Source organism: Amblyraja radiata, chromosome 5, assembly GCF_010909765.2.
Source record: "Amblyraja radiata isolate CabotCenter1 chromosome 5, sAmbRad1.1.pri, whole genome shotgun sequence".
NCBI classification, from domain to species: Eukaryota; Metazoa; Chordata; class Chondrichthyes; order Rajiformes; family Rajidae; genus Amblyraja; species Amblyraja radiata.
In genome coordinates, this window is record NC_045960.1 from 80,405,759 (window position 1) to 80,425,656 (window position 19,898).

Consider the following 19,898-nt stretch of genomic DNA (forward strand, 5'->3'; position numbering starts at 1 on the left):
TTTCTGACTAGGTTCACTGATTCATTTTGCTGTTTGTATGACTCGTTCAATGTCACCTTCCCCTCGGTTAAAATGATCCAGTCCACATTTCATTGAGCAGCGTTCTGTTGTGTTCACACTTTACCCTTCCACACATCTCTAGTCTCCCTCTCCCCTGACTCTCAGTCTGAAGAAGGGTCTCGACTCTGAAACATTACCCATTCCTTCTCTCCAGATATACTGCCTGTCCCGCTGAGTTACTCCAGCATTTTGTGTCTAGCTACAGTTTCGTGTGTCTTCACTTTCTGGTCCATAGCCCCTTCCCTTCCCTTCCCGCTGACGGAAGGCGCCTGCATCAAAGATGGTAGCTCCCAACCTTTACTGGAGACGGTCAGTTGCCAGGCAAGGCAGACAGGCGCGACTGTCCCTTCTCTCAGTGCGCGCATTTACCGCCAGCCACCGGAGGGGAGTGAGGTGGAGTACGCAGGCGCACAGCGAGGCGAGGAACCCCCCCACCCCCACTTCCAGTGGAGCGAGTGAGCAGGCGGGCGGGCAGGCAGCAGGAGGGTGGCCGAGTGGACTCCCTCCCCCCTCCCAACAGGCCTCGCGTGCTGAATTCCGATGACGTTTTGGAACGTCTGTGCGGTTGTTTTTGTCATCGGCTCCGAGTAATCGCCTCGCGGCTTCCGATTCAAATCGACACGGCGGCCGTTACCTCCAGGCGGTGGAAATAGGCGCGGCCTGGCATAGAGGAGGAGAGGGAGGAGGGGCGGCGGCGGTGAGGAGTGGGCCACCCGCTTATCTTATGTCTACAGCAAAGTCTCCCGTGTGCCTGTCTCTTCCCCAAGGCAGCTGTTGTAGGCCCAGGCTGCCGTGGCCTGCGAGGAGACGGCGGTAGTGGGACAAGGGAGAGTGAGCAGTGTGAGCCCGTCGTGAGTCCCATCGCAGAGAGAAAGAGAGAGCGAGAGAGACGCCGGATCTGGGGCACAGGACAACGGCCTCCTTCACCATGTCGTCGGTAGACAGCCTGAAGTCGCGGCTGAAAAAGCTGGAGGCAATGGTCAGAGACCCGAAATCTCCGATTAACGCAGAGAGTTTGTTGGTGAGTCTTTAGACGGGGAATGTTTCGGTGCTTCTCCCTGCAACTTTAATCCCCACCCACACCCTTCAAATTATCTCGGTGTAGCCTTCACTGTGCGGGCTGTTTCTGCAACGGAAGGCTGCAAAATTGCCCCTTTTGTGTTGCATGGGTGAATACCAAGATGTTTGCGTGGATTCGCGCAACTTTTTGATGTCCAGTACGGACAGACTGTCCTGGTTTGAGAGTGGAGGAGGGAGGAAGAGGATATGTTACAACGAAGACAAAGCCGGTGATTTGAATTTATGGGGGAGTTGAATGCTGTGTCTTAAAATTGAATTTGTGAAAACATCGCAAAATATTGTGGTTTGTTATTTTGTACTTTGAAGGAGCTCAGTGAGCTTTTGTTGTATCGCAATGTTCCTTTTTTCAATGTAAGTCATGGGCTCTTTTGGCCACTGGCCACAAGTTTTGGTGGGCAGCATTAAGTTTTGATAAAATCTGCCATGGATGGCTGATTTCATTTTATTCAATTGAATCGGAAAAATCAGAACTGCAAAATCGGAACAATACATTTCTCGTTTGTGTAGAAATCAGCCTACCACGAAATAGAATATAACAGTTGCTTGAGGTCCAGATGGATTATTTACTTCCATAGGAATGACAATGTAGTGGATGCATTTTAAAAATTTTATTATTTTCATTTTTAATCACTTTTTTTTGTAATGCTGAAGGAAGACACACAATAAAATTTAGTGTCAATCTTCGGTGTAAACCGGCATCTTCCTACACTTTTTCGTAATGCTGTTCTTTGTGTCTGAGATATTTCAATTATGACCATTTGCATACAGCCACTGTTTTGACACTACATACAATTTAATAACATTGCTTTCTGCCCACTGTGCCTGTCACCTGATTTGGAGCTTTTTATGCCATTGCATTTCAAGTGCCCTTCTGCATGCTTAAAAGCTGTGAGTGTACCTGTTTCAGATTTCAGAGTGTATGTGTTTCAGATTTCAACTATTGGGGTGTAAAAGTAATTCTTCCTCAAATTCCCTCAATTTGCATATTCGTTTCAAACTTATGTCCTCTGGTTATACACAACTTTATTTAGAGGTAAGGTTTCATAACATTTATCCTATCTGATATGTCTTTTATATTTACAGCATCATAAAACTTCTGAATTATTTCATTACTTTGGACCGAATCAGTCTTGTATAATCAGATGAATCTTTTTTAAGAATAAGGAGTAAGCCATTTAGAACGGAGACGAGGAAACACTTTTTCTCCCAGAGAGTGTGGAATTCTCTGCCTCAGCCATGATCACATTGAATGGCGGTGCTGGCTCGAAGGGCCAAATGGCCTACTCCTGCACCTATTGTCTATCTCCGATTTCATTCATTCACCTCTGGACATCTTTGCCTGTACTGGGAACCTCTGGTATAGAGCAGCACAGGAACAGGCCCTTTGGTCCACAAAGTTTGTGCCGGACATGTTAAATTAAACAAATAGACAATAAACAATAGGTGCAGGAGTAGGCCATTCGGCCCTTCGAGCCAGCACCGCCATTCAATGTGATCATGGCTGATCATCCCCAATCAGTACCCCGTTCCTGCCTTCTTCCCATATCCCCTGACTCCGCTATTTTTAAGAACCCTATATAGCTCTCTCTTGAAAGCATCCAGAGAACCTGCCTCCACCGCCCTCTGAGGCAGAGAATTCCACAGACTCACCACTCTCTGTGAGAAAAAGTGTTTCCTCATCTCCGTTCTAAATGGCTTATTCCTTATTCTTAAACTGTGGCCCCGGATTCTGGACTCCCCCAACATCGGGAACATGTTTCCTGCCCTTAGTGTGTCCAAACCCTTAACAATCTTATATGTTTCAATGAGATACCCTCTCATCCTTCTAAACTCCAGAGTGTACACGCCCAGCTGCTCCATTCTCTCAGCATATGACAGTCCTGCCATCCCGGGAATTAACCTTGTAAACCTACGCTGCACACCCCCAATAGCAAGAATGTCCTTCCTCAAATTAGGGGACCAAAACTGCACACAATACTCCAGGTGTGGTCTCACGAGGGCTCTGTACAACTGCAGAAGGACCTCTTTAATAATAATAATAATACATTTTATTTATGGGCGCCTTTCAAGAGTCTCAAGGACACCTTACAAAAATTTAGCAGGTAGAGGAAAAACATGTAAGGGGAATGAAATAAATAGTAGAGACATGACTAGTACACAAAGTAAAGACAGAATTCAATACAAAACACAATATGAGGCAATTAATGCACAGATGAAAAGGGAGGGGGACGTGGGGCTAAGGATAGGCAGAGGTGAAGAGGTGGGTCTTGAGGCAGGGCTGGAAGATGGTGAGGGACACGGAATTGCGGATCAGTTAGGGGAGGGAGTTCCAGAGCCTGGGAGCTGCCCTGGAGAAGGCTCTGTCCCCAAAACTGCGGAGGTTGGACTTGTGGATGGAGAGGAGACCGGCTGATGTGGATCTGAGGGACCGTGAGGGTTGGTGGGAGAGGAGGTCAGTGAGATATGGGGGGGCCAGATGGTGGAGGGCTTTGTAGGTGAGGACCAGGATTTTGTAGGTGATCCGGTCGGGAGATGGGAAGCCAGTGAAGTTGTTTGAGGACTGGAGTGATGTGATGCCAGGATTTGGTGTGGGTGATGAGTCGGGCGGCTGCGTTCTGGACCAGTTGGAGTCGGTTGATGTAGGTGGAGCTGATGCCAAGGAGAAGTGAGTTGCAGTAATCCAGTTCGGGAGGAGATGAAGGCATGGATGAGTCTTTCAGCAGCGGGAGGTGTGAGAGAGGGTCTGAGATTGGCGATGTTGCGGAGATGAAAGAAGGAGGTTTTAATGACATGGCGGATGTGAGGCTCAAGGGAGAGGGTGGAATCAAAGATCACGCCAAGGTTGCGGGCCTGGGGAGATGGGGAGACAGTGGTGCCGTCGATGGTGAGAGTGGGGTTATTGATTTTGCTGAGTGGCTTTGGAGCCTATGAGGAGGAATTCTGTCTTATCACTGTTGAGTTTGAGGAAATTATGTTGCATCCAGGTTTTTATAGCTGACAAACAGGAGTTGATATGGGAGAGGGGGGGGGAGGTTGGGGGGGGATTTGGTGCCGAGGTAGATCTGGGTGTCATCAGCGTAACAGTGGAAGTCCAGGTTGAAGTGGCGGAGTATCTGACCAAGGGGGAGGATGTAGATGGTGAAGAGGAGGGGGCCGAGTACGGAGCCTTGGGGAACGCCTTGAGTGACTGTGGCTGTAGCAGAGGTGTGGTTGTGGAGAGAGATGAAGTGGGATCTGTTGGAAAGGTAGGAATGGAGCCAGCTGAGTGCAGAGCCTTCAATGCCGAGGTCTTTGAGTCTGGTGAGCAGGATGTTATGGTTCACTGTATCGAAGGCTGCGCTCAGGTCGAGGAGGATGAGGATGTTGAGGGAACCAGTGTCAGCAGAGGTGAGGAGGTCGTTGAGGACTTTGAGGAGAGCAGTTTCTGTGCTATGGAGATTGGAGGGGTTCAAGTAGGTTGGAGAAAGCCAGATTGGAGGGGTTCAAGTAGGTTATACGCAAGGAGGTGGGAATGAAGTTGCGACGCAACGATATGCTCCAGGGTTTTTGAAAGAAAGGGGAGGTTTGAGATTGGGCGGTAGTTAATGAGAGAGGAGGGATCAAGACCAGGTTTCTTTAAGATTGGTGTAACAGCAGCAATTTTGCTCCTATATTCGATTCCTCTTGTTATAAAGGCCAACATGCCATTCGCTTTCTTCACTGCCTGCTGTACCTGTATGCTTACTTTCATAGATTGATATACAAGGACCCCCAGATCCCGTTGTACTTCCTCTTTTCCCAACTTGACGCCATTTAGATAGTAATCTGCCTTCCTGTTTTTGCTACCAAAGTGGATAACCTCACATTTATCCTGATTAAACTTCATCTGCCCACTCCCCCAACCTGTCCAAGTCACCCTGCATTCTCATAGCATCCTCCTCACAGTTCACACTGCCACCTAGCTTTGTGTCTGCAAATTTGCTAATGTTACTTTGATTCCCTTCATCCAAATCATTGATGTATATTGTAAATCTCTTCTGCTGCATGTGATCAATATCCTCCCATTCCCTGCATATCCATATGCTACTATCTCATATCTGTTTCCATCACCACCCCAGGACTCCTTAATCTTCTGGAGCAGCCTACCATGAAGGATCATGTCAAATGCTTCACTGAAGTCCATTTACACACCATCCACTGCACGAATGTCATCAATTACCTTTGTCACCACTTCAAAAATTCAGATATGTAAGACATGACCTGCTCCAGACAAACCCATGTATTAAAACCTAATATAGCTTGTTTGAAGAAGTCTTAAAAAGTGGATTGTGAAAATTTAATGTAAATTATTTAAAAACCTGGCATGAATGTACTTGCAAGTATGGGGACTCGCAGTTTCTTTTGGAGATACAGCAAGGAAACGGACCTTTGTCAGAGGTTATGGGGAGAATGGGTTCAGGAGGGAGAGATAGATCAGCCGTGATTGAATGGCAGAGTAGACTTGATGAGCCGAATGGCCTAATTCTGCTCCTATCACGTATGATCTTTTAGCTCACTGAGTCTATGCTGACCATCGATCACCCATTCACATGAGTTCTATATTATCCCACTTTTGCATCCACTCTCCCCTACATACGAAGGGCAATTCGCAACGGTCAACTAACCTACAAACCCACATGTTTTTGCGATGTGTGAGGAAACCAGAGCACTCAGCGGGCAGCGTGATGTTCTGTCATGGAAAACATGCAAACTTCATGCAGATAGCACCCAAGGTTCTATCGCGTGAGGCAGGAACTCTAACAGCTGTGCCACTGTGTTGTAATATTAACTCCTGAAAGCTAGGAAAAAGTTATTTTGCGCATGTCAGCAAGTAGTCCGATCACTTTTCCTTTGGAAGTAATAGCAATTTTGAAGTTGTGCATCAACAGGATAGTAAATGTTTTCTGGTAAATTGTAGTGGACTCTTTATTTTCATACCTGCCGTGAACGAATGGGATTCCCATATATGCTGCTTTGAAATAGCTTGATATGATGGCATGGTATTTAGAAAAACTCCAATCTAAGTATTAACAGTTGTTAAATATTTAACAAAGATATCTTTGTTGGATTGCAATCTATTTCTTTGGATTGAAATTTATTATATTTCAAAGTGAAACCCTTATTTTGATCAGTAGCTGATTTTGAGCATTTTTTTGCAATAAATTGTTTTGGGCATCCCAGATTGTAATGGTGAAGTTCAGAATGTTATTGGGAAAAGTGCAAGTTGACATGCCTTTTTAATACATAATTACATGTCGTATTAGGAATTAAATTGATCGTAGGTCAGTTACAGTTCTATTTGAGAGAATGATTATAAGAGTTCAATCATAATTGAGTCTGAGCCAAATGTGAGGTGATATCTATATCTTGATCTATTTATGTGTCAGATATAAATATCTATTAGCACATGCACGTGTCATCAGGAAGATTGAAGTTAACAGTGGGGAATGGAAATGTTCCTGGTGATGGAATTTTTATTTAACACCATACCTCCTCAGACATGATAACTTTGTTTTTCACTTGCAATGGCATTTTGCAATGATGAGGTTGTCCTACTTGACTTTCCTCTGTGTTCTGTGAGCAGCAGGTTTGCTCGGATTCTGCTATTTTGAAAAAAACCATTAATTTGCCATTGCAGACGTTAATATATTATTATTTCACTCAAAACAAATTTAAAATTTATTAAATTTAGGCCAGTTTGGTAAAACGTGGGATGCTGTGCATTTTTATTTAAATTATTCATTGATAACTTTACTTCCACTTCATGGATCGCTTATGATTAAGGAAATTATCTTTTTCCTTTACGGTGTGTCTCAGAGATGGGAAAGAAACGATAAGAAAACTTCCAATTTGCTGGGAGGAATTGTGTTGTGCCTGCTTAATATTTAGCTGATATTGCATTATCCATATTATTACTGTGTTTTGGAGATTGCTTCCTTGTGTCTATTTTTTGTGTTTTACTTGTATTCATTGCTTTGATTACATTGAAGTATACAGTGCCCTCCAGAATGTTTGGATCAGACCCGTCATTTATTTATTTGCCTCTGTCCTTCACTATTTGAGATTTGTAATAGAAAAAATCACATGTGGTTAAAGTGCACATTGTCAGATTTTAATAAAGGCAATTTTTATACATTTTGGTTTAACCATGTAGCAATTACAGCAGTGTTTATACATAGTCCCCTCATTTCAGGGCACCATAATGTTTGGGACACAGCAATGACATGTAAATGAAAGTAGTCAAGTGTAGTATTTTGTTGCACATCCTTTGCATACAATTGCTTGCAGTCTGCGATTCATGGACATCACCAGTTGCTTGGTGGAGTATCTGGTGATGCTCTGCCAGGCCTGTATTGCAGCCATCTTTAGCTTATGCTTGTTTGTGGGGCTAGTCCCCTTAAGTTTTCTCTTCAGCATATAAAAGGCATGCTCAATTGGCCACTCAAGAATTGTCCATTTTTTAGCTTTGGAAAAACTCCTTTATTGCTTCAGCATTATGTTTGGGATCATTGTCAGGGCTCGAAATAAGCGGTTTCCCGGGTGCCAATGTCCACCTAAAGTGCCGCCGGGCAACCTAAATGCCGAGTCATTTTGCCTGGTTTGGTACTGCAGATACTGGTTTATACCGAAGATAGATACAAAAAACTGGAGTAACTCTGCGGGTCAGGCAGCATCTCTGAAGAAAAGGAACGTGACATTTTGTGTCGGCGGCGGCGACGGCTGTAGTGCGTGGCAAAGATACTCTTCCGCCGGAGGCCCCCTTCCGCCGTCTGAAGCACCTGCAAGATGATACCGGTGTTGTCCGAGGAGCGCTGACCTTCCTTCCTCCCCCCCCCCCCCCCCCTCTCTCTCTCTCTCTCTCTCTCTATCTATCTCTTGTGTGTCCCACTCCACCCCCCTTATCCTGCAACCCCTCCTCTCCATCCCACACTGATCAGTACAGGATGAATGGGGTAGACAAAAATGCTGGAGAAACTCAGCAGGTGAGGCAGATCTATGGAGCGAAGGAAATAGGCAACGTTTCGGGTCGAGACCCTTCTTCAGACTGATGTCGGGAGGGGTGGGGGGGCGAAATTTCGTGCCTGCAGTCATACATACAATAATAAACAACAATAAAAACAAATTAACATCCACCACAGTGAGTCCTCCAAGCACCACCTCACTGTGGTGGAGGCAAAAATCTTAGGGCTGCAGTCTCTTCCCTCCTCTTCTCCCTCTGCGCTGAGGCGATACCCCACCGGGCGATGGTACAAACAGTCCCGCGGCTCACTGAACCCCGCAAACGGGCCGGCTCAAACATCGCGGCCCGGGGTGGTCGAAGCTGCCGCCCTCCAGTCCAGCGGACGCAGTCGCTGGCCCGCGGAACGCCGTCCCAGCCACCAGAGCACCGTTCCAGCCCCGAACCGGATCGCCCTCACGTGAGTGCCGTTCCTCCCTCGAGCTGGGCCGCCCCGACGGGAGTGCCGTTCCACCCTCGAGCTGGGCCGCCCCGACGGGAGCGCCGTACCTCCCTCGAGCTGGGCCGCCCCGATGGGAGCGCCGTACCTCCCTCGAGCTGGGCCGCCCCGATGGGAGCGCCGTTCCACCCTCGGGCTGTGCCGCCCCAACGGGAGCGCCACAGCCCCTCACGGGAGAGTCTCAGCCCTGCGCCAGGCCGCCCTCACGGGAGCGTCACAGCCCTTCACGGGAGCGCCGTTCCAGCCCCGAGCCGGACCGCCCTCACGGGAGCGAGCCCAGGGCAAGTCCTGACTGGCTCTGCCTCCGGAGTCTCGAGGTCGCCAGCTCCGCCATTAGGCCTCAGCGCAGACGGAGGACTTCTTGGGAAACTGTAATCCAGCCATCCTATGTTTGCAGCTAACCAGTGGTTTGCATCTGTATTTCTGTTCATGAAGTCTTCTGTGGACAGTGGTCATTGACAAATCTGCACCTGACTCCTGAAGAGTGTCTCTGATCTGTCGGACAGGTGTTTGGGGATTTTTCGTCATTCTTTTTCCCCCCCTTTTTTTTTGTTTTTTTTTTGTTTTTGTTTATTTTATTAGAAGTTAATACAGTACAAAACAGTACAGTGGAACTTAATTTTAGGTGCCAACTATGTCATACCGTAATCCATTCTATGTACAACCTCTAATTGTATGTTTTGAGAAAGAAGTAAACAAGACAAGAAAAAGAAAACAATAGAAAGGGGAAAAAGAGGAAAAATAGATGGTAGAGAATAGAAAAACATGAAGTGTGTATATAAAAAAGAAAAAGAAAAAGTGGAAAGTAGAAATAGGAGAGGAGGCCCCTTAAAAGAGAAATTTTCAAATCTTTATTCGGAGATGTAGATCTATCCACGGCATGAACTGAAATCAGCAATCTTTACGGTACCGCTGCATCACATGATTCCAAAAAGTCGATGAAAGGAGACCAACTCCTTAAGAATTGGTCATATTTATCTATTAATCGGAGTCTCATTTCTTCAAGGCGTGCTGTCCATCATATTCCTAATCCACATTTTAACAGTTGGTATGGTTGTATTTTTCCAAAATTTAATTATCAATTTCTTTCCAATTATTAACCCTTTATTTTTTTTATTATAGAAGGAATTCTTCTGTCGTCAGCTGATAAGGTATTCCTTGGCCTGCCAGTCCCTTTGCGATTAATAAGTTCACCAGTGCTCTCTTTCTTTGTAATGATGTTCCAAACAGTTGATTTTGATAAGCCCAAGGTTTGGATGATGTCTCTAACAGTTTTATTCTTGTTTCTCAGTCTCATAATGGCTTCTTTGACTTTCATTGGCACAACTTTGGTCCTCGTGTTGATAAACGGCAATAAAGGTTTCCAAACGTGATGGAAAGACCAGGTGCTGAGAGCTCTCTTATACCTGCATTAAGGAGGCAATTAAACATACCTGAGCAATGTGAAACCATGTGTCCCAAACATTATGGTGCCCTGAAATGGGGGGACTATGTATAAACATAACTGTAATTTCTACATGGTGAAACCAAAATGTATAAAAACGGCCTTTATTAAAATCTGACAATGTGCACTTTAACCACATGTGATTTTTTTTCTATTACAAATCACAAATTATGGAGTACAGAGGCAAATAAATAAATGATGGGTCTCTGTTCCAAACATTATGGAGGGCACTGTAAGTGGTAAGGGTTCATTTAGTATCAATATACAAAGGATTTGAAGTTAATTCTGTTTATCATGCTTTTGATCATCGTTTGAAATCAGAATATTCTCTCATTGTTCACACTAACAAAGAAATTTAAGTTTTATGCGACATTCACTGTCAGCTGGTATTGGGGAAATAAAATGGCGATGATTTGAAAAATTAGACGGTTCATTTCGTGAAAGTGCAAATAATGGAACTTTTTAAACTATCTGTTTGAAATTATGAAAGGCCGGAGCTGGGTGGTAAGAAATGGTTACTTTGGGTGGTAAGAAATGGTTACTTTGGGTTGTAAGAAATCAGGGATCTGTCTAACTCCTAGATTAATAAATGTAATACATTTAAATAAAAACTTGTAGATGCTGTTTAACTTGGATAATGAGGTTGTGGTTGGGAAGGAAATTCTGTCAACATGCAAGGTTTATTAAGGCAACTGTATGTAGGTATTTGGAGAACAGTGGATAAAATTAAAACTGTCTGGCTGTAAGGAGGGTACTTGCTGACATGGACTTTTTCATTTGAATATCCTATTCCTGTCTTGTTACAGTTCTGGTAAGTCTATATTAGCTTACAATGATGTATCGTGATTTAAAATCTAATTGATGATTTCTACAAGGATTATAATTGATATAAAAGCTAAAATGACACTTGGACTAAAACTGCCAGCAGATGCTGTGCTCTGGCATCAAGCCTTTTTTAATCTTGAAACCAATGATGTCCATGTGAGCAGATTGTGGAAATGCAATGATACAGAACACAAGAACAGGTACTTAAAGATAGCCTATGTTGAAGGGCGGTGTCAAGTTCAATCTCTATTAGAAGTCAATGAAGAAAATATTTTAGTCTGCACGTTCTACATGAACTCACAGGATCTCTCAATGCAGGATTCTGTCATTCTTCTCATGTATTTCAAAAGCTAAAGAATTTTGGGAAGTTGAATGGATGTGAATTTCTGCTATCACCAGCATTGTAACTTTTTGGCAAGAATATCATGTTCCTCATGAACTTTATCCAACTTTGTCGGAACAGCATGGGGAAAATGGTGGTTGATTTCTTGATGTTGATCTAAGCATTGGATCTATCAGCAGTAGAACCCCTCATTAATCTGATATGGTTTGCATAAAATCAACGTGTATTAAAAATAATTAGTGACACACTTTACACCACACTACAGCCATGCTTGCATTTGCCTCCAGGATTCCACACTTGGGCGATAGCCATGATGTGCCTCTGTTCTAAGTGTACTATCAGATAATGGCGAACGTCAATACATAAGGATGTAAATTATAAGGTAGACACAAAATATTGGAGTAACTCAGACAGAGGTTACTGCAGAGAAGGGATGGGTGACGTTTCGGGTCGAGACCTTATTATGTTCTCTAAACCTATTGACCTGTACTGGAATACTTCTATTATTCCTATGTGGTATAGACCAAACTAGATATCTGCAACCTCATGTAAGCAAGTAATTTTAAGCCCGACATAGGAATCGGTTTCACTTTGCACATACCGTGTTTCCCGACAATGAAGACGCACCTGGGTCGAAGACGCACTCCCATTTTGTATTGCTAAATTTTGAAAAAAGGGTGGCGGGACATAGAATTTCTCATGCTCAAAAATGAACTCAAAAAGTAATAAAGAAAGTAACAATTCAATTTGCCCAAGGCTTCCAGATCTCCATTCTGAATGACTGAATGGGTGGGGATGGGTGGAGGGTGACGGCAGGTGGAGAGATGGTGGGAAAGACGGGAGCATATCAGGACAAGTTGAATCAGTTGTGATCTTATTGAATGACAATACCAATTGAGGTTACTCGCACTGACACAGGAGTAAGCTCCACCGCCTGCTGTCCTGTTATCCCTCGCCCGCTGACCGGCTCCGCTCTATGATTTTTGCTCTTGTGCTGGTCTCCTCACTATTCGGTCTGCATTGAAAGCTGCAGGGAATGCCATGCAATGTCACCCAGCGCAGAAAGTGAGGCCATGTCCTGCTCCCGGCTGCAGTGGGAATTTAAGGATTTGTGGGAAGCGGCTGACATGAGCGAGGCCGGTGAGCGGCAGGATAGAGGTGTTCAGATGGAGAGCATTGCCAGAGGTGAGCGGGCCGGCAGAAGCAGGGCTCTCGCTTAACTTTTTTCCCTGTTGCCAGCCAGGCAACCTTGACAGCTTTTTAGGTTGCCAAATGACAGTTTAGGTGGTCATTTAAGACGATTTGCATGAAGCGTGTGATAATGTGCTTGGACGAAGTGCGTAGTTACCAGTTGGAATTATGCTCAATGAAGCATTCACATATTATGTTCAAGAAGGAACTGCAGATGTTGGAAAATTGAAGGTAGACAAAAGTGCTGGAGAAACTCAGCAGGTGCAGCAGCATCTATGGAGCGAAGGAAATAGTCAACGTTTCAGGCCGAAACCCATCAGTCTGAAGAAGGGTTTCGCCCCGAAACGTTGCCCATTTCCTTCGCTCCATAGATGCTGCCGCATCCGCTGAGTTTCTCCAGCACTTTTGTCTACATTCACATATTATTTCTGCTTCAAATAAAGTCACAAACTAAACATATTCACCAATCAAGACATTATATATACCACAATGACATGCAGCAAAATTATAATACGATATTTCAACTCTTTTTACATATTGCAATTGATGCAAGCATGTTTTCTGTGAAGGACCGAAAATTACCATAACATGGCCATAGCATGGGTTGTTATTGCCATTGGCACAGAAACACTCTGGCTTTCCACATAATTTATCCGTAACAAAATATACAGGTTGCAAGGAAATTTCTAAAGGCATTTTATGATAATAGCTGTTAAAGCTGACTATACTCATCTGACAGGTTAAACATTACATTAACTGACAAGAGATGGCCAAAGGACATAACTGCAGCAAATGTTCTTTTGGGAATATGTTTAAAGGTGTCAAAACAAATAATAACATTGGGAATTGAAACACATTTGATTGCATTCTGTTATCAAACATAGTCAATGTTTGCTCTGAAGACTATGAAGCACAATAGGGTCAGGGGGTGTGTGTGAATCAGTGTGGGGTGGATAGATGGCGGTGGGGGGTTTGAGAAGGCAATCGGTGTGGAATGGATGGATTGAGGCAGGTGAATTAGTACGTGTTGGTTGGAGTAGGTAAAATTGTGAGGGGAGATGTCAGTGGTGTTGAATGGGGGGATCAGTACGGGAAGGATGGGGGGGGATCAGTACAGGATGAATGGGGGTAGACTAAAATGCTGGAGAAATTCAGCGGGTGAGGCAGCATCTATGGAGCTAAGGAAATATGCAACGTTTCGGGTCGAGACCCTTCAAACTGTTCCTCCCACTCTTCTTGAATGGGGGGGTTCAGTACAGGATGGATTGGGGGGGGGTTTAGCACAGGATGAATGGGTGAATCAGTACAGGATGAATTGGGGGGGGGGGTCAGGACAGTGAGGATCAGAGGGTCTGTGCAGGATGAATGACCCTGCATGATCACTACAGGATGAATGAGGGGATCAGTATAGGATGAATGGGAGATCAGTACGGGATGAATGAGGGGATCAGTACAGGATGCATGAGGGGATCAGTACAAGATGCATGAGGGCATCAGTACAGGATGAATGGGTGATCAGTAAAAGATGAATGGGAAGATCACTACAGGATGTATGGGGGGTTGGTGCAGGGTAAATAGAGGGTGGGTCAGTACGGGATGAATGGGCGGATCAGTGCAGTATGAATGGGGGGAGAAGTGCAGGATGGATGGGAAGGGGGGTCAGTACAGGATGAATTGGGGGACCAGTGTAGGATGGATGGGGGGGTGGCGGCAGGAGAATCAATGCGAGGTGGGTAATGTGATGAATAGATTTTGGGGGGGGGGGGTAGATGGGGAGGGGAGCACAGGGGATGTCAGTGAGGACTGAATAGAAGAGGGAATGGGGATCAGTGCGGGATGGAGAGGAGGGGGCCCAGAATAAGAGGAGTGGAGGGGGGGGGGGGCATACAAGAGAGAGGGAGAGGGTGGGGTGGAAGGTGCAGAGGAGGAAGGAAGGTCAGCGCTCCTCGGACAACATCGCCCTGCTGCCTTGGCCGTCCTTGTCCAACGCCAAAGTGCCGCCGCCACCGCCCCCCCCTCCTCCGCCAGCCGACAGGAAGGTGCGGGGCCGAGCGGAGCAGCTCAAAGATCCTATAGCTATAGGATCTGTCGTGCAGCTGCTTCAGACGGCGGAAGGAGGTCTCCGCTTCCCCCTCCCTCCTCCCGGCCTCGGCGTGTTATCAGGGCGATAGCGGCCGCTGCTTGCAAATCCGCCAACGGTGCTTTCACAGCCCCTCTCGCACGCCGAGGCCGGGAGGAGGGAGAGGAAGGTTCCTTCCGCCAGACGGGAGGAGGAGGCGATGGAGCCGCTGCTGCCGCTGTTCGGGGCCCGTCATTCGCTCCGACCCTTCGTCACCACGCACCTAATATCTTTACCCCACCATCAAAGATACTAGACGAATACAGCAGCCGCCGCCGACACGAAACGTCACGTTCCTATTCTCCAGAGATGCTGCCTGACCCGCGGAGTTACTCCAGTTTTTTGTGTCTATCGGTATAAACCAGTATTTGATTGCCAAGCCGGGCAAAATGAGTCGGCATTTAGGTTGCCCGGCTGCACTTTGAGTGATCAATGGCACCCGGACAACCGCTAATTTCGAGCCCTGCAGAAGACGCTGAGGTGGCGGCCGGTTCCACAGTCTGATCCCAGTGGCCGCTCGCAGCCACCAGAGCTACTTTCCTCCCCGGCCACAATGCGGTGGCTCCGCTCCCGGAACGCCGTGGCAGCGGTGAGTGAGTTGCTGGCATGATCCCTGACCCCCTCCTTCTCAACGCTCCTGCCCGTGCTGACTTGGGCCAGATTCCCCACAAGCTGTGAAAGGAACTCTTTCCCCCCCCCCCCCCCCCCCCCCCCCCAGCGGCGCTGTCCTTTTACAGCCGCTTCCCATCAGCTGCCAGCAATGAGGGATAGCCAAGTCTATCTTTCTTGGCTAACAACCTAACCTTCGGCCTCCAAGACGCAGGTAAATTTTCGTGTCTTATATTTGGGTAAAAAATCGCGCCTTCAGTGCCAGGAAAGCGGTAATTTAAATCGAGTAACAAACCAGCGCAGCCTCCTTCACTAATGGAAGAATTGTCTGTTTGAGAATAAGCTGTATTTTATGTAACTAACCAACTGTGTCCATTATATGCCTTTGCAATAAGTAATGATGTTAAGCATCTTCAAACCTTATGCTTCTTCAAACCTTTTAAATAGATTACTAATCTACATATACATACATATAATGTTTCACCACTTGCTTTTCCAATACCAAAGATAAAAGGCTGTCAAAATAAAGGTTAGTATTTCAAGTACCCCTTGAACCTGCGATATTTAAACTAACATATCTTAAGGCAGACTGACAGTCTTGTTGACTGGAGTTTGATTTGGGGGGGGGGGGGGAAGAGTGGATGTGTGTGAGGTCATGCACTTTGGTAAGAGTGGATTATACTTTCTAAATGGAGAGATACTGCAAATGAGTATAGTTCAGAGGGATTCCTGTTTTCTGGTACCCTGAGGATTAATTCACATGATATTCTTTCAGAGTTCTCGTGCCTCATTGTAATTTGGATATGGTCCAGATTATCACTATTTGGTTCCCTCAATTCCTTTGTTGTTAACAATATATCCCAAGAAACTGCCATGGGTTTCTGTTTAAAACCTTGAAAATTGGCTTCGCCCTACAGGACATTAACGGAGACCAATCATACATTTTTCCACAACGATCTTAAAACTAATAGAGTTATGGTCACTGGTCCCAAATTGTTCACTTACTGGCACTTCAGTCACATGCCTTGCTTTGTCCCCCACTAGGGTGTACAGTGTTGCATGCTCACGGGTAGAGTCCTCTATTTTAACTTTGTGAAAACTTTGCTGGACACCCTTAAGAAATTCCACCCTGTCCAAATCCCTTTGCGATATGAGGTTCCAAGTCAACATAAGGAAAGTTAAAATAACTTACTATTGCGGCCCTATTTTTGCAGCTCTGCCATCTGCCTATATATTTATTCCTCTAATTCCTGCTGACTATTGGGGTGCTTATAAGAGTGATCATCATCTTGTTTCTAAGGATTGCCATTAATTGCTTTACTGGACTATCCCCAAGAATATACTCTGGTGAGTATTGCTGTGATGCCACTCCTTCTCAAACATGCAATTCCCTCTCCTCTCTTCTGTACCTCCATCATGCTTGTAGCATCTGTACTCTGGAACATTGAGTTATCCTGCCTCTCTCCCGGCCACGTTTTTATAATGTCCCAGTACCAATCTTCACTTCTGCTTTCCCTTTGGGCTTCTTTCATTAGCATAATCACATTTTAGTTGATCAGACCCCCCTTGCTCCCAAACTTCTCATTGACTGTCACATCTATTGAAGTTAGTCACAATAACATGTATATGAGACTCTCTGTTCCCATCTCTCACATTTATTCGTTTTGGGTCACAGCCCCTGCCAGACTTGTTTAAACCCTCCTGAGTAGCATCAGAAAATCTCGCTATCAGGATATTTGTGCCCCTCCAGTTTAGGTGCAGCCCTCCCACCCTTCCCTGCACCAACTCTCTGAGCCATGCATTTTTTTTATTTTTTTTTTTTAATATGATCTACCTGCTCCTTTTCTCACTAACTTGTGGCACAGGTAAAAATCCTGAGATGAGACCTGTATTGTACCAGAAAGTATTGGATAATGTACATGATGCTCAAGTTCCTTAGAGAAAAAAGCTGAGTAGGTTATCCTGGCATAGATATTTGCTGAACTTTGACATCCCCCCCCACCCCACAACCCTACTATTAAAATCAATGAATTTGGTAGATTACGATATTGGGTCAGTTTGTTTCTACTTCCTATAAAATATGATCATGTTATGATCTTTACTCAAGGTGATCTTCATAATTCATTCTTTATAACCCTGACCTATGCAAGATGATTTAGAAACTCTAAATTAATCTATCTGTGCATTTATTTAATTTTCCTTACCAATTATTTTGTTTTGAATTTCTGTTATTTTGCAGGTTGTAGATTGGTGGTGGAAGGCCTGTGATTTAAAATGACCATGATAACCAATATAATCCCTGCCTCTAAGATCTCCAAGATATTTGCTCCTAAAATTCTGACTGCTACGTATTCTTATCAATTCTGTTGCTATAGTATGTAGAATACATCTAATTTATGCAGTTTGTTGAAATTATCGCCAATGCAGAGAAATCAATATTTTGTTGTGCTGGGAGTTCTGTTTATTCAAGTGTTATCATGACTGAGTCAATAAGTGCCCTGACGGCGATTCACACGAGATATTGGGCAAACACTGAAGCACTGAGGGAATTCTGCATGCTGAATGTATTGTTTTTTGGATAGTATGGTAGGATGGTTGTTGATGCTTATCTTATTACAAATTTCAGAAAAATCCGAGTAGATGTGATCTGAGTGTGTTTCAAGTTCTAAGTGCAATTCCTCTGAAGAAATTTGGTGGGATGCATAGATGCGTCTGAGTGTAAGAAGGGGGATGTGGTGCAGGGACTGATGCCCTCGATCTTTTCTCAATGGAGCTATTATGTAAGAAAGCCTTTTTTGACTAATAATTAGTGGGGAAATGGAATTTCATTTGACATTTCTTTCTGGACTTGGAGTATTTTGGGGTAAACCACCTAATCTTATGAGATGTGTTTAACATGATTAATTAATTGCTTTTAAATTAATATTTTTTAAAAGTTTTGCAGAATCCTTTTTGAGGTGGGGCTCTCCCCTCTGAGGGAGGGAGATATGCAAACAATAATCCAAATTATAAAAGTCAAATTTACAAATCCCATTCAACAAAAACGATTTCACAACTTCTTTCAGCTTCGGACGATAGCTAAAATAAAACAATTCCTCCAGTTTGATGACCTGGAAAAGATCATCCACACATTCATCTCCTCCCGCCTAGATTACTGCAACTCCCTTTACACTGGCATCAGCCAATCTTCCCAGTCCCGCCTGCAACTGTTCCAAAACGCCGCAGCGGGACTCCTGACGAAAAAGGGAGCACATCACCCCGATCCTGGCCTCTCTCCACTGGCTCCCTGTGCGGTTTCGTATAAACTTCAAGATCCTCCTCCATGTCTACAAAGCCCTCAATGGGCTTGCCCCCACCTACATAAAAAGTGTTCTCACCCACCACTCCACCTCCAGGCCTCTCAGATTGGTCGACTTGGGGTTGCTGAATATCCCACGGTCTAGGCATAAGCTCAGGGGCGACCGCGCCTTTGCGGTTGCAGCCCCTAGACCAAAGATCTTATAGCAGAGCAAGATAGACCACTCCTCCGAAATCCAATGGACTGACGTGTAGTACGTGACGGAACGTCACGGCCGCAATTTCGTTAAGCGTAAGGGAGGGAGAGAGAGAGATCGAGAGGGGAGAGAGAGATCGAGAGAAGAGAGGGAGAGAGAGATCGAGAGGGGAGAGGGATCGAGAGGGAGAAGGGGGAGAGGGAGGGTGGAACGATAGCATGTTATAACGTTCAGCCGTCCCATTCCGACCGAAGATTATAGAGCAGAGCTCCTCTAGTATCTTTGATTGCAACCGCCGCCGAACGCCACGGCCCACGATTGGACCCAAAGATGATAGAGCAGAGTTGTATAATCTTTGATTGCACCCTTCTTCACGGCGGGCTTGTGATCTTTGCTTGTGATGTCTCGACAATTCGAGGGATATAACGGGTAACAGCCGCCGCGTTCTCGGACTTGAATCTGAGCTCGAAAAATCTCGTGGTCACTGGGCCTAATGTGTCCCGCGGGCCATATTTTGGAGACCAATCCCTTACAAGAACAAAACCAAAAACGTACAGAAGTGTTAAAATTGTCTTTATTATAGTGGTAAGTAAAGATCTATTAAAAATAAGTCTACTAACTTTCTAATGTACCGACAAACCTAGTTTCACAATGGCCGTTGATGGGAGTACAGAAAATAACATTTTCACGACAGAATATCGACAAAAAATAATAATAATATTTTCTCTCCTTTCTTTTTTATCGGGGAATCTAAAGAATGACAGGTCTGGTCGTTTAGATTTACGATTAGAACAATTGATAGCGGAGCAGTGAGATGAAGATTTAGATGAGGACGCCATGACAGCCCAATAAAATGCTCAATAAAATGGCGTCGACAATCACACACGTCATACTACGCGTTTTTCGAGGAGTGGTCTATCTTGCTCCTCTATAATCTTTGCCCTAGACTGGAACAGCATCCCCATTCCCATCAGATCTGCCCCCTCCATCGACTCTTTTAAGTCAAGACTAAAGACTTATCAAGACCAAGCCTTTCCTGACATCCTCTGAGTGAGGGCTACATGTATATATGTCTGTAGTTTGTTTTGTTGTGCTATTCTTATAACAAATGTAAAGCACTTTGGCCAACGAGAGTTGTTTTTTAAATGTGCTATATAAATAAATCTGACTTGACTTGACAACCATAATGAATATATAGTGAATTGTTAATATTGGTACACATTTAAATCAGATTGAATGGAATAGTCCTGATTATATA

At 44.9% G+C, this 19,898-nt stretch overlaps 1 protein-coding gene across 5 annotated transcripts in view; it reads left to right on the forward strand.

Moving 5' to 3' along the window:
* The first annotated feature begins 388 nt into the window (after positions 1–388).
* The window catches only part of rock2 (Rho associated coiled-coil containing protein kinase 2), a 167,372-nt gene continuing 147,862 nt past the window's right edge, over positions 389–19,898 (forward strand). For 3 of the 5 annotated variants that reach the window (XM_033021588.1, XM_033021587.1, XM_033021589.1), the window contains exon 1: positions 495–1,081. In XM_033021588.1, coding sequence (XP_032877479.1) covers positions 989–1,081 — 93 coding nt within the window. In that variant the 5' untranslated portion in view covers positions 495–988. Of the gene's footprint in view, positions 1,082–19,898 lie in introns of all 5 variants that reach the window. The other 2 variants (XM_033021591.1, XM_033021590.1) reach the window with 2 other exon arrangements.